Source organism: Schistocerca gregaria, chromosome 1 (genome assembly GCF_023897955.1).
Source record: "Schistocerca gregaria isolate iqSchGreg1 chromosome 1, iqSchGreg1.2, whole genome shotgun sequence".
NCBI classification, from domain to species: Eukaryota; Metazoa; Arthropoda; class Insecta; order Orthoptera; family Acrididae; genus Schistocerca; species Schistocerca gregaria.
The window spans coordinates 845,629,215-845,642,656 of record NC_064920.1 but is presented as its reverse complement, the minus strand read 5'-3'; the positions used below and the strand labels follow the sequence as shown (position 1 = coordinate 845,642,656).

The following is a 13,442-nucleotide window of genomic DNA, read 5'->3' as shown; positions in this document are numbered from 1 at the left end:
TGCCCACATAGGATTAGGGACGGAAAGTTGGCTGAAACCAGATGGAAACAGTAATGAAATTCTAAACTCGGATTGGAATGTATACCACAGAGACAGTCTTTCCAGTGGGGGGGAGGGGGGGTTATAGCGATAAAAAGTGCAATAGTATCGAAGGAAATTGACAGAGATGCGAAATGTGAAATAATTTGGGTGAAGGTCACGGTTAAAGCAGGCTCAAACATGGTAATTGGATGTCTCTATAGCCCCCATGGCTCAGCAGCTGTTGTGGCAGAACACCTGAATGAAAATTTGGAAAATATTTAGAACAAATTTGTCGACCATGTTGTAGTTCTGGGTGGAGATTTTAATTTACCAGGTATAGACTGGGAGACTCAAACGTTTATAACGCGTGGCAGGGACAAAGAATCCAGCGAAATTTTTTTAAGTGTATTATCTGAAAACTACCTTGAGCAGTTAAACAGAGAACCGACTCGTGGCGATAACATATTGGACCTTCTGGTGACAAACAGACCCGAACTATTTGAAACGGTTAACAAAGAACAAGGAATCAGCGATCATATAGTGGTTACAGCATCGATGATTTCAACTGTAAATAGAAATATTAAAAAAAGGTAGAAAAATTTTTCTGTTTAGCAAAAGTGACAAAAAGCAGATTTCAGAGTACTTGACTGCTCAACACAAAAGTTTTGTCTCAAGTACAGATAGTGTTGAGGATCAGTGGACAAAGTTCAAAACCATCATACAGTATGCATTAGATGAGTGTGTGCCAAGCAAGATCATAAAAGATGGAAGAGAGCCTCTGTGGTACAACAACAGAGTTAGAAAACTGCTACGGAAGCAAAGGTAACTTCACAGCAAACATACACATAGCCAAAGCCTTGCAGACAAACAAAAATTTCATGAAACGAAATGTAGTGTGAAAAGGGCTACGCAAGAGGCGTTCAATGAATTCGAAAGTAAAGTTCTATGTACTGACTTGGCAGAAAATTCTAAGAAATTTTGGTCTTATGTCAAAGGGGTAGGTGAATCAAAACAAAATGTCCAGACACTGTGACCAAAATGCTAGTGAAACAGAGGATGACAGACTAAAGACCGAAATACTAAATGTCTTTTTTCCAAAGCCGTTTCACAGAGGAAGACTGCACTGTAGTTCCTTCTCTAGATTATCACACAGATGACAAAATGATAGGTATCGAAATAGATGACAGGGGTATAGGGAAAAAAAAAAAAATCGCTCAAAAGAGGAAAGGCCGCTAGACCTGATGGGATACCAGTTCGATTTTACACAGAGTACGCGAAGGAACTTGCCCCTTCTTGCAGCGGTGAACCGTAGGTCTCTAGAAGAGTGTAGCATTCCAAAAGGGCACAGGTCATTCCCATTTTCAAGAAGGGATGTCAAACAGATGTGTAGAGCTATAGACCTATATCTCTAACTTCGATCAGTTGTAGAATTTTGGAACATGTATTATATTAGAGTATAATCACTTTTCTGGAGATATGAAATCTACTCTGTAGGAATCAGCATAGGTTTCAAAAAAGATGATTCATCCACAAGACTCAGAAGGCCATAGACACGGGTTCCCATGTAGATGCCATGTTTCTTAACTTCAAGGCGTTTCATACAGTTCCCCACAGTCGTTTAATGAACAAGGTGAGAGCATATGGGCTATCAGACCAATTGTGTGAGATTGGATTGAAGAGTTCCTAGATAACAGAACGTAGCATGTCATTCTCAATGGAGAGAGGTCTTTGGAAGTAAGAGTGATTTCAGGTGTGCCGCAGGGGAGTGTTGTGGAGCTGTTGCTATTCACAATATATATATAAATGACCTTGTGGATAACATTGTAAGATCACTGAGGCTTTTTGCGGATGATGCTGTGGTATATCGAGAACTTGTTACAATGGAAAATTGTACTGAAGTGCGGGAGGATCTGCAACGAATTGACACTTGGTGCAGGGAATGGCAAATGAACCTCAATGTAGACAAGTGTAATGTGCTGTGGATACATAGAAAGAAAGATCCTTTATAATTTAGCTACAATATAGCAGGTCAGCAACTGGAAGCAGTTAATTCCATAAATTACGTTGGTGTAGGCATTAGGAGTGATTCAAAATGGAATGATCATATAAAGTTGATCGTCGGTAAAGCAGATGCCAGACTGAGATTCATTGGAAGAATCCTAAGGAAATGCAGTCCAAAAACAAAGTAAGTAGGTTACAGTACATTTGTTCGCCAACTGCTTGAATACTGCTCACCGGTGTGGGACCTGTACCAGATAGGGTTGATAGAAGAGAGAGAAGATCCAACGGAGAGCAGCTCGCTTCGTTACAGGATCATTTAGTAATCGCGAAAGCCTTAGCGAGATGATAGCTAAACTCCAGTGAAAGACTCTGCAAGAGAGACGCTCAGTAGCTCGGTACAGGCTTTTGTTGACGTTTCGGGAACATACCTTCACCGAGGAGTCGAGCAGTATATTGCTCCCTCCTACATATATCTCGCTAATAGACCATGAGGATAAAATCAGAGAGATTAGAGCCCACACAGAGGCATACCGACAATCCTTCTTTCCATGAACAATACAAGACTGGAATAGAAGGGAGAACCAATAGAAGAGGTACTCAAGGTACCCTCCTCCACACATTGTCAGGTGGCTTGCAGAGTATGGATGTAGATGTAGATGTCAAAGAGCACGGAGCAAACTGCCTCCAGCCACAACACATAAAGTATATATACAGCTGCAGAACATTCCAGTACTATGATTGTTGACATTTGTGGATACTTCTAGAATGTACTCGAATGGTATATAGAAATTAAAATTGTACAGTCCAGGTGAGTTTTGAACTCGCGACCTTCCATGTAACAGCTTAGAATCGTAACCACTACACCACGGCGCTACTCAGCTTCTTCTGTGACAATATTCATAACATATTGCATATCCTGCTATTTATAAATATTTAAATTATGGCTGGGAATTTAAACGCTTTCTCTTCGGCATAGTGCTGGAGGAATTTGATCTGCTTTAATTTCTTGTGTATACTGTTAACTTAATTACTACCTTTTTAATAAAACATTTTTTGTATACAGGTAGCAGAGGATGAGAGCATTGCTGAGTATGGGTCAGTTGTACTACCCAGCAGCAAAAAGCAAAACTTGAACCACTTATTAAACTTTCATTATGCACCAAGAGAAGGTACAAGTTGGCGTTCTGGTTGGGGTAGCAGTGGCAGTGGTCGTCACCACCATGTTTCACTTCGCCACAAATACAACAAGGAGCAGTTTTTACAAGCAAACTGTCAGTTTGTGGTCCGTGCTGATGCAGATTATTCAGCATACATCTCTGACCCTGATGCACTTGTCAGTTGGGATCTTATTGAACAAATTGTAAGTAATAACAATTTACAAAATTTTATAGATAAGACACTTACAATCAAGAACAATGTTACATTAGTGTTAGAAATCATGTATATTGTGCTAATTGTTAGAGATAGGTCTGATTTTAACGTTTAACTGTTGGCACCATCAGTTGTGCTGCCTCAAGATACACACAATTTCTAACTGTAGTACTTGTCTTATTGTGTCAAATTTTTAACGTAAGATTTTACCTGTTAGAGTAGATTACAATAGCATTTAAAATTTTTAAATTTTTGTTGCCTCTAGAAGGCAACAGGTACTGAGTTCCAGGATAGTCACTTAGTGATAGAAGATGCACATCAGATGTCTAATGTCAAGAGATTTCTGGATGATACAACTATCCCTGAAAGTTTTTAATATATCACAAATCTCCATAGAAGTAAGATTTCAGTTGGTTACTGAACTTTTAAAAACTTGAAATGTTCATTTCAGCGAACAGGGAAACAATTTCCCTGAGGCTATAGTGAAAATCACATGGTATTTTCTTTTTTCATAAATACACTTATTGTATTTTTGAGGAAAGCAATGGGTTTCAGTGAAAAAATAGATTTTATACCTTAATTGTCAATGCTTTCCATAATTACTAGATGTTGTTTGGACACAAAGAGTGCATCAGAATTGATCCGTGTCCATAAAAAACAAAATGTTTTGGTTTAATGTTGTGTTGCTGGTGTAATTTACTACACTGTCTGATCAAGACAGAAGAAACATGAAGTGAAAGTAAAAATGAAGAGAGACTACTGCTTCCCTATGGCTTGTAATGGTACATATATTGTCAAGCTACCATTATTTTTGTGGTGTAACTAAACGCTCTGACTTGCACACATTCATGCAGGGTAATATATGTATCTGCTATTGTTTGTTGCTTATGAAATTTCCATTATTGTAACTACATAAAGTGGCCTAAATTGGTAAACAGAATTGTTTTTCATTTATAAGTAGAGCCTACAATGCAGAAAAGATATTTTAAAAAACAGACTGTGGAGAACTTGGTGCAGACGGATCCATTCCCAAGGGATAAAGTCAACCTATGTATGGTACTTCGTAATAGGGCAGCTATACAATGCATTGAAAGATCGACCTGAGATAGTTACCACTTCTCTGAAAGTAGTGATTTGTCGCCTACCCAACCTTCACAACATCCTAGTCCATCCCTATGCCACTCCCAAGTTGCAAAATCTGCCCAATCCACCCACCCAGCACCACCTATTCCAGGTCCAGTCACAGGTTTATCCTACCCGATCAGGGGCCAGGCGTCCTGTGAAAGCAGCAATGTCATTTAGCAGCTCTGCAACAGTCATTGCACAGCTTTTTGTATTGGTGTGACTACTAACCAGCTGTCCATCAGCATGAATGGCCTCTGCCAAACTGTGGCCAAGAGCAAAGTAGACCACTCTGAGGCACAGCATGCAACTGATCATAACACACTTGATTTCAATGGCTGCTTCACTCTCCAAGCCATCTGGATCCTTTCCTCCACCTCCAGATTTGCGCAAATGGGAGTTATGATTACAACACATTCACCACTCCTTTACTTGTCCCAGCCTCAATAGTTTCCACCTCCTCAGTTCTATCATCTCCTCCCCATTCTCACCTCTCACTCTGTTTATTTCTAGACTCCTCCCTACACACTGCAACAGAGAGCATTGGTCTCTGCCCCCATCCATACACTATTACCCCTTCTCCTTCTCTGCCCCCTCCAGATTACTGATTGCATCACACGTGATGCTGCTCTCCGCCCAAGATGTTAATTGAAAGCTCTTTTCTGGTTTAAATAGTTTGCATCCAGAGTACATCAGCTGTGAGAGGAATTCTATCCAAGTCATTACTTTGTATTAAAAAACTGTGAACTATGATGAGAGAAACTACTGCAAAGTTCAGCTGTAACTGTTGCTCAGTCCTAACTGGGACAGCCCAGACAGGCAGCAAAGTGCCAAATATTTAAGTGATCCTTTCTCATCTTTGTATTATTAAAAAGATCCATATGACAAACTACCACCCACAAAGCAATGGGTAGGTGGAACGATGATACTGCACCCTTAAAATTGCACTCAGGTACCACGACTGTCTCTGGTCCGAGGCACTTACTTGGATGTTGCTGGGCCTATGCTCTACATTTAAACCGGCTTTACATGGGACAATTTCTGAATTCGTTTTTGGTGAAAACCCGGTTTTACCTAATTCTCCCCCAAGATCGCGGAGATTCCCTCTCCTTCCCAAACTTTATCGGAAGGATGCAAGCACACTTTAGAAACACCCGGCTACACCCACCTGTCAGCCATTCCCCACCTGACACTTACGTGCCAACTGCACTCAGCACTTGCTCACACATCATGCTCAGGGACGAACGACTCTGTCACACAACCCTTACAACCCCCTTACCTCGGCCCCTTTGAAGTATTCCAGAGGGGCGAGACGACGTTCAACATTATTATAATAGATCATCCACAAACCATTTCTCTACAGAGGCTCAAGTCTGCCTTATTAGACTCCAACACCCCTCTGCCATCTCAGTTGGATTGCCCGAGTACATGTTCTTTTGACGAACCTGCTAACGAGTCCGTTCAACCTACAGTTGGATTTTGTCCGTCCAACAAGTCACCACTGCAGTTCGCGGGTTCCTCAGGCATATCATCATCATCATCATCATCATCATCATCCCCATTCACAGGTTTTGAAGACATTTCACGTACTAGAGACACGGATGCCCCGTCCGTTTCGTGCTGCAACATACCACCTGACCGCGTCAACGACGTGTCTATTAAGGTGTTAGATAATCGTATGCTTGTACTGTTCACCGACAGCGCAGACCCGACCCTCACCGAGGAACTCGAGGTCAAGATAATGCACAGCTTGTCCCTCCCGCAAGATTACGACCTGTCATGTGTTCGAGCCGTTGGTTTTCGAATGACCGCACAAACCCATGAACCTCCACCCTCCCCTCAGGGCTCATAGGCCGTACTCCTTATGGGAGGATGGGGGGGGGGGGGGGGCTGTGTGGCATTGATAGGTCACATCTACCACACAAATTACAATCTTTGGAACATTAACTGCTCTGATGAGCTGCCATGTTTGATTCAGTCTGCCTTGTACTTTATGCAGTGTTCATGTGTATCAGTCTTTATGATAAAATATATGTGTATATAGAAAACTTGGGAACTGTTTATTACGTATATTACGATCCATATCCAGAATCCCATCCTGTTATTAAGAAAACTGCCGAGATTGAAATGGCGAGCATCTTCATAAATCAAGACAGAGGTTTTTGCCTAGAATGCTTCCCTCCACCCCCACCCCATTTCCCATTCCTGTCTCGCATTCGGGAGGACAATGGTTCAAACCTGTGTCCGGCCATCCTGATTTAGGTTTTCCGTGATTTCCCTACATCGCTCCAGGCAAATGCCAGGATGGTTCCTTCGAAAAGGGTACAGCCGACTTCCTTCCCCGTCCTTTCCTAATCCGATGAAACCTATGACCTTGCTGTCTGGTCTCCTCCCCAAAACAACAACAACCCATTCTTATCTTTCCCCATGTTGTTTCCAAATTTTTGAAATCTTGAAGAAAGATATTTGTCGCCTATGATTTGCTTACGGCAAAGAGCCTCGGTATAATCATCATTCCCTGACCAGTTGCAGAAATTTTTGCATGAAGGTATAGACCATCTTGTCTCTGTGAGATAAATGTATTAACCATTATGGCATTTACTTTTTAATTAAGGAACAGTTAACTTACCTTTTTTCTGTGTTGCTTTTTGTCTTGTCTTGTCTGCCAGATCATTCCATGTCAAATTATCCAGAAATTTTAGGAAGTGACATCCATTGTCACACACATCCTTGAAATTTTGGGTAGTGGAAGTTTATCTAGATACATTCACATTTCCAAAAAGTGAATGTTTCAGGTCCATTACTTTTTCACTTATGATAAAAAGAAGTCGTATAGATTCAGGAGCCTTTCGTAGACGCGAGCTCCTTTATGATTTAAAAACACAATAGTTCCTGCAGTTTTTGCAGTGGAAGCTTGATTTTTTTTATTTTTTATTTTTTTTAGTTGAAGAGGATGGTTTATATAGTCATGCTTCTTGCAGTGAAATGTCCATCACCTACATCTCAGAAAAATAGGAAATAATTTATTTTAAGCAAAATCCACACAGGGACATTATAATTCTTTTAAGGTATTGCTCCCCCATTGATACCTTTGAAAAATTTACAATATTATTATAAATATTCCATTATGTCCCACAAAAAGTATCAGTCGTGTGTTCACTGAACATGTACTTTTGAGCTCTTGTACTGAGTTGTACCCAGAGTAAGTTATTGGTTAAAAATTCAGTTGTTGCAGTTTAACTATTCATTCCAAAACAAAAGTAAATCCCCTAATGTTACAGTATTAATGTGAAAAACTTTTGTTATGAAACAGTGGGGTGGACTGCTTTTTCATTATTTAATTACCTTTTAGGTTACACCAATCATCGTTTGAATTTTTTACAACAAATATTGGTTTTATGACTGAAGCAGTATGGGAAGTACAAGTAAGCAGTGTTTTCTTGGACAGGATCTGCAAGATACATGTGATGATGCCCTGACTTGTGTGAATGAACTGACCAGTAAAGAACAAAAACTTTTATTATGGTGAAGCAAGTCATTCATACTGTGATTTAAGTGTGTGTGTGTGTGTGTGTGTGTGTGTGTGTGTGTGTGTGTGTGTGTGTGGGTGTGGTGTGGTGTGGTGTGGTTGTGTGTGTGGTGTGGTTATAAGAAAATTTGCTATTTGCTGTGATCCCTTCAAGTGCCGTAAATGATCTGTTTCATCTGGATAGCGTGGAATTAGTTTAGAAAATCAAAGACCTTCAAAATGAGAGGCTTTAGCTTTATTCCTGGGGAGAAAATGTGCCCAACCTGTATCAAAATTATCAATGAAAATCAAGCAAGTGACAACTGATCACCAGACTATATAAATGACAATGTGAAGGTGCAGACTCCTGAAAAATCTGTGCTTAACTAGCTTAGGAGTATTTCCTGCAAAGCTGCATTCAGTTGCTTGGAATAGTCGGTATGCAGCAGCCAAACAAAAATTGAAATCAGCAGCTGGGGTTCTCAAAACTAAAATTCCACGTACATATCAAGTTGAGCTGGCTGCAGCTGATGCAAGCACTATCCCTGACAGTGATTTAACGGAACTGGAAGAAAAGGCAAAACATCATGATGAACTCGTGGAAAAAATCAAACAGAAAATTGAATATGCAAATAATCGTGAAAAAATTCAATTACTTACTCTTGTTCTGTCAACTTGATCTCGACAAAGTCAGTTCCAAATTTCAGGTTTCTGAGTATTTGCTACGACAAGCAAGAGCTCTTTTAATGGAGAAGGTTATTTTATCGATGGCTGGGCAGAAAAGAAGAGACATTGCCACGTGGCACAGTGCAAAAAGTTGTGTGTTTTTATTTAGATGACGAAAACATGTGAATAATGCCTGGGAAAAAAGTCAAAGTGAGCACCAGCAAATTACCAACGAATGAAAGTGTCTTGTTTTAAGTAATTTAACTGAACTGTATTGTCTCTATAAGAAAGTATCCTGAAGACAAAGTAGGATTCTCAAAAACGTTAAATTGCTTCTAAATTCCATTTCTATGAAAGAAACATACCAAGATCTAATTAAAATAATAGCATGTGATATAAATAACTGAGTCCGTATGCTTCGTCTGAGGGTCATTTCATGTCAAATCAACACACCAATCCCGACTTTGTATCTCAGATTTCCAGTATTTTTGATATGCAGAGATATATCGTGGACTTTTGGAAAAATACCAAATTTCAGTAATGAAGCACAATTATTTTTAAAGTTATTAATTTTCAAAGATTCAAATTTTTATAAAGAAATTTCATGATTTGGTGCTTTCCATGCCTATAGGCTGGCAACCAGTGATGATATAAACCTGGGAGTGGTTTCATTTTAAAGCTGTTGAAGGGGGCTTTAATATGATATGCCACAAGATAAGGGTCACAATTTTTAAAAAAATTGAAAATTTTAAAATTTAAATTTCTCAAAGTGGCAGTTTCAAAAATACCAAAAATTTATCAAATATAGTTTGTAATGTCTTAATACATATAGCAAAATTCTATCATGGGATCTCAGTGGGATCAGGATATATAGGACTTCAGAAATGCACATTTTGTGAAAAATACCAGAATTAGTATTGTTTTAGAAAATTTTGAATAGTTCATCGAATGAAACAAGCACTTCTTGCCACTAGCCTAGGAGCTGCCAATGAGAGGCAGTGAGGAGTGGTTTTGATTCTCAGAGGCTGGAGACAGCACGTGTGTGTGTGGGGGTGTGTGTGTGTGTGTGTGTGGGGGTGTGTGTGTGTGTGTGGGGGGGTGTGTGTGGGGGTGTGTGGGGGTGTGTGGGGGGGTGTGTGGGGGTGTGTGTGGGGGTGTGTGGGGGGTGTGTGTGTGTGTGGGGGGGGGGTGTCTAGTTTCATCAACACGCTGTCTGTGGCTCATGAATAGTTGGCCATATGTGTGGGTTTCCACAACGGGCTGAAACGGCAGGCCATTTCTTTGGGTATCTGTAATGGATTTGGCCTGTTGATCTGAAGCCATTCATTTCAACTAATGTGCAGAGACTGCCCATTGGATCTAGTCTGCCTGCAGGCAGGGTCTGTTTGTGTGTGGCATAATGCAGCAGATTTTCATGGTTTGTCCATGGACCCAGAATTGGTGCTCCTCAGCAGGCCAGGTGACCGATGGATTTCAGGAACTGCAACTGTCTCACTGCAAATATTTTGTACAGTCTAGCATTCTATAGAAATTTTATTTGTTCTAGTCCATTTTGGCAATTCAAAGGCTGTTATATGTTAGAAAGTATGGATGATAAGGAGAAGAAAATTGTCAGTCGCTACTCATATATTTCTTGAAAGGAAAAACGCACAATACCTGTAAAATAACATAACACAGTGGGTAATAACCGACAGTAATGAACATCGTATAACCAACATTTTATTGGTGGTTACCTTCAGTGTTCATTTACACAATTCTTCCCCGCATTATACACTTTTTTCAAGCAGCCTACTTCTTTCTGAGGTTATTTCTGAAATCAGTGAAGGTATTTTAAATTGGTCTTGCGACTCCAAGGAAATATGTATTTTTGTCACCAAATGTGTCTTCTTGTATTGCAATAAAATAGCATTAGTGGTCTTAATAAAACATACATACCATTTGGCTTGCTTTCTCCATCTAAAAACAGTATATATTTTCACTCTTGTTTCTTGTGCCATAGCTGCAAAGACAGATTGTCAACTTAAGATTTAACTTACCCTTGAGATCTCAAAATTTGTCAGGAAAAAATCCTAAAACTTGTCTGGAAATCAGGGAATTTCTCTTGGGGGAAACTTGTGGCAACCCTGTTTTTGTATATTGTCCACAATACAAAAACTGAATTAATTCTGCCGTAGACAGTGTAATCTGCCTAAGAAAGGGAAGAAAATGAAGATTGAAACTGTATAGTCACCACTATCCCAGGCAAATGAAATAATAAGTATTTGCTATGAAAAACATGATATATTTAAATTTAATATTAGGAAAATTGATAATGTTATTGTGTTACGAAACATAAGTATAATGTTATGGAAATATAAAATAAAATTGGTAGTGTGGAAGACAGTTTTGATGGTAGTTATTTGTTACAGCGTCTTCAGAGTTGTGAAATGGTTTCCTGCCCAATATGCCTCTATCCGCCTGTAGCTGCCAAGATGACACGATGTGGACATGTTTATTGTTGGCCTTGCATCTTACACTATCTGGCATTATCAGATAAATCATGGAGCAAATGCCCAATCTGTTATGAATCAGTACATAGACAAGACCTGAAGAGGTAATACGTTAATTACTTGTTGATGGGTGTTCAAAGGAGTGTTTTCTAGTCTCAGTTCAATTAATTAATTCTTTAGTTGCAGAAACTGCACCATACTTACTAGTTGGCATATGTTCTATATTTATTTTTGTATTTATTTGTTTTTACTTCTTACTTACTTGTTACATTTGGCCTGGTCCCTTGTGCATTGGTAATAGTTAATTATTTTTATGGATTAATAAAATATTCTTTGATTTTGAGCTGTGTCAAGTGGTTAACTGCTCACGAGCTTTGGCAGAGGTCTCCTCTGCCGTTTTAAAGTGGTTGTCATGTGACTGCCACTGCTGTGCTTCCGTCGTCATTGTCACTGGTGCTCAGTCCTGCACCATATGTAGTAATGTTTTGGTTGTGAGACTTACACACACACACACACACACACACACACACACACACACACACTAAAACTCCTCAATCACAGAATCCCAGGCCATACTCAGCTGCAATCTGCTGTCTTCATTGAGGGTATTGTCGGATACTTTCATCTCATTTATCTTCATTTATTATGCTGTGCCGGAACCCGTTGGTCCATTTAAAAATAGAAGTCTTGTCAAATGCAGTTTGATGTCGGACAGTCTAGTAGACATAAAACTGCCCACACCCACTCGGTATTTCGTATATTCCAGGTGTTCGGAGGCCTAAATCATCTTTCAAAGGCTTTTACTTGCCAGCTAGAGGCTATCAATTTTATGCCTGAGCAGCTGGCTAATCTTCACTGTTATTGAGTCACAAAACAATAAAAACCTTATCTTCGTGTCTTCTTAGAAGGTCTTCTGCTGCACTCGTACAAATTTTTATTCACACACAAAGGCAATAATCAGACTTCCAATGTGTCTGAGAGAACAGTCTTGTGCTTCCTTGTTCTTGTGTCCATTCTTTCACCATTTCTTTCATTTATTTAGCATTCCTATATCAGCGTTACTTTTATATCCTCAGTATAGGATTTTGATGTCTCATTGGATAAGGCAGACAATTTGTGATAGTGCAGGGTGAATTTTCGGACTGCTTATATATTTGTTGCATGTGGATTTCATAGCCATTAGTCTTGAATTGGTTACAGCACAATGACTTGAATTATATATTCTGTTGACTTAAATATTACTTCTCACATGAGTCACTGTGGGTATTGTCTTACAATAATTAAATAGACACCAAAGCTTGTAAATGTCTTCATGGTACACTGTTCCAACTTAACACAGATCAAAGTAAAAGTTGCTGTAACTGATAAACTCTCAGGCATTGAAAGGATTCTTCTTTGGGCTGCAGGGATACTGGTTGCTTAGGTTGTAAAAATATTTTGCAGAGATAAAGTAACCATTTAACATCAAGGCACATATTAAGTTATGGATGTTAATTAACTGTTTGTGTTCTGTTGTGACTGAAAGTTCTGTTCAGCATTTTTAGTTGTCTAATTGAGAAACCTTCAGAAAAAGGAAAATCCCAACAAACAACACTGAAACTCATTAGTTATGCAGTTTTTGTTTTGAGCATAAGCAACCACACCAGGAGTGTGTGGGAGATGCAGAGGGAGGGCGGAAAAAAATTAAAGTCCTATGAGAAGTGTGGTGCTAAATGTGGAGAGGCGAGATGTGAAAATGCAAAGCATGTGATCAGTGGTTAGAAATTGACCACCACAGGTCCAGTACACCTATGAATGATGCCAAGAGAACTGTCTGTTTAAAAATGCCTGTTTTATAGGCTAGTGTCTCCCTTCTCCACCTTCCTCTGAGGTGAGTGTTGACAGCCAGTTAGACATGATGGATTTCTGAAGGCATCACAAAACTGTTCAAAACTAATATTAACAATTGTCGCCTGTGTGCCATCTGGTGGGGACAGACCTGACTGTTAAAACTTCTCCCCCTTTGGAGTGGGGAGCTTCTCCTTGAATGTCTTCGCTCAGTGTTCCCAAGTCCAGTGTATCACTGAAATATGAATTCACATGAGTAGAAGCTAGTAACCTCATACTTAAAGTAGACCTGGAGCACCTGTGTCACTAAAAACCTTGATATACTAGCAGATGTCCATCATTTAAGGTGACAATTGTCTGCAGTGGCTATGGCCTTGTCCCAGGTGCCAGTTCCACCATGGAGTTTATACTTCATGAGGCGCACAAAGAATGTTTGT

General features: G+C 39.6%; 1 protein-coding gene across 1 annotated transcript in view; it reads left to right on the top strand.

Annotated features, from left to right (window-relative positions):
• The window catches only part of LOC126272547 (RING finger protein 10-like), a 104,527-nt gene that overhangs the window by 35,624 nt on the left and 55,461 nt on the right, over positions 1 to 13,442 (top strand). The window contains exons 3-4 of the mRNA XM_049975470.1: positions 3,086 to 3,382; positions 11,098 to 11,282. Of these exons, the coding sequence (XP_049831427.1) occupies positions 3,086 to 3,382; positions 11,098 to 11,282 (482 nt within the window). The remainder of the gene's footprint in view (positions 1 to 3,085; positions 3,383 to 11,097; positions 11,283 to 13,442) is intronic.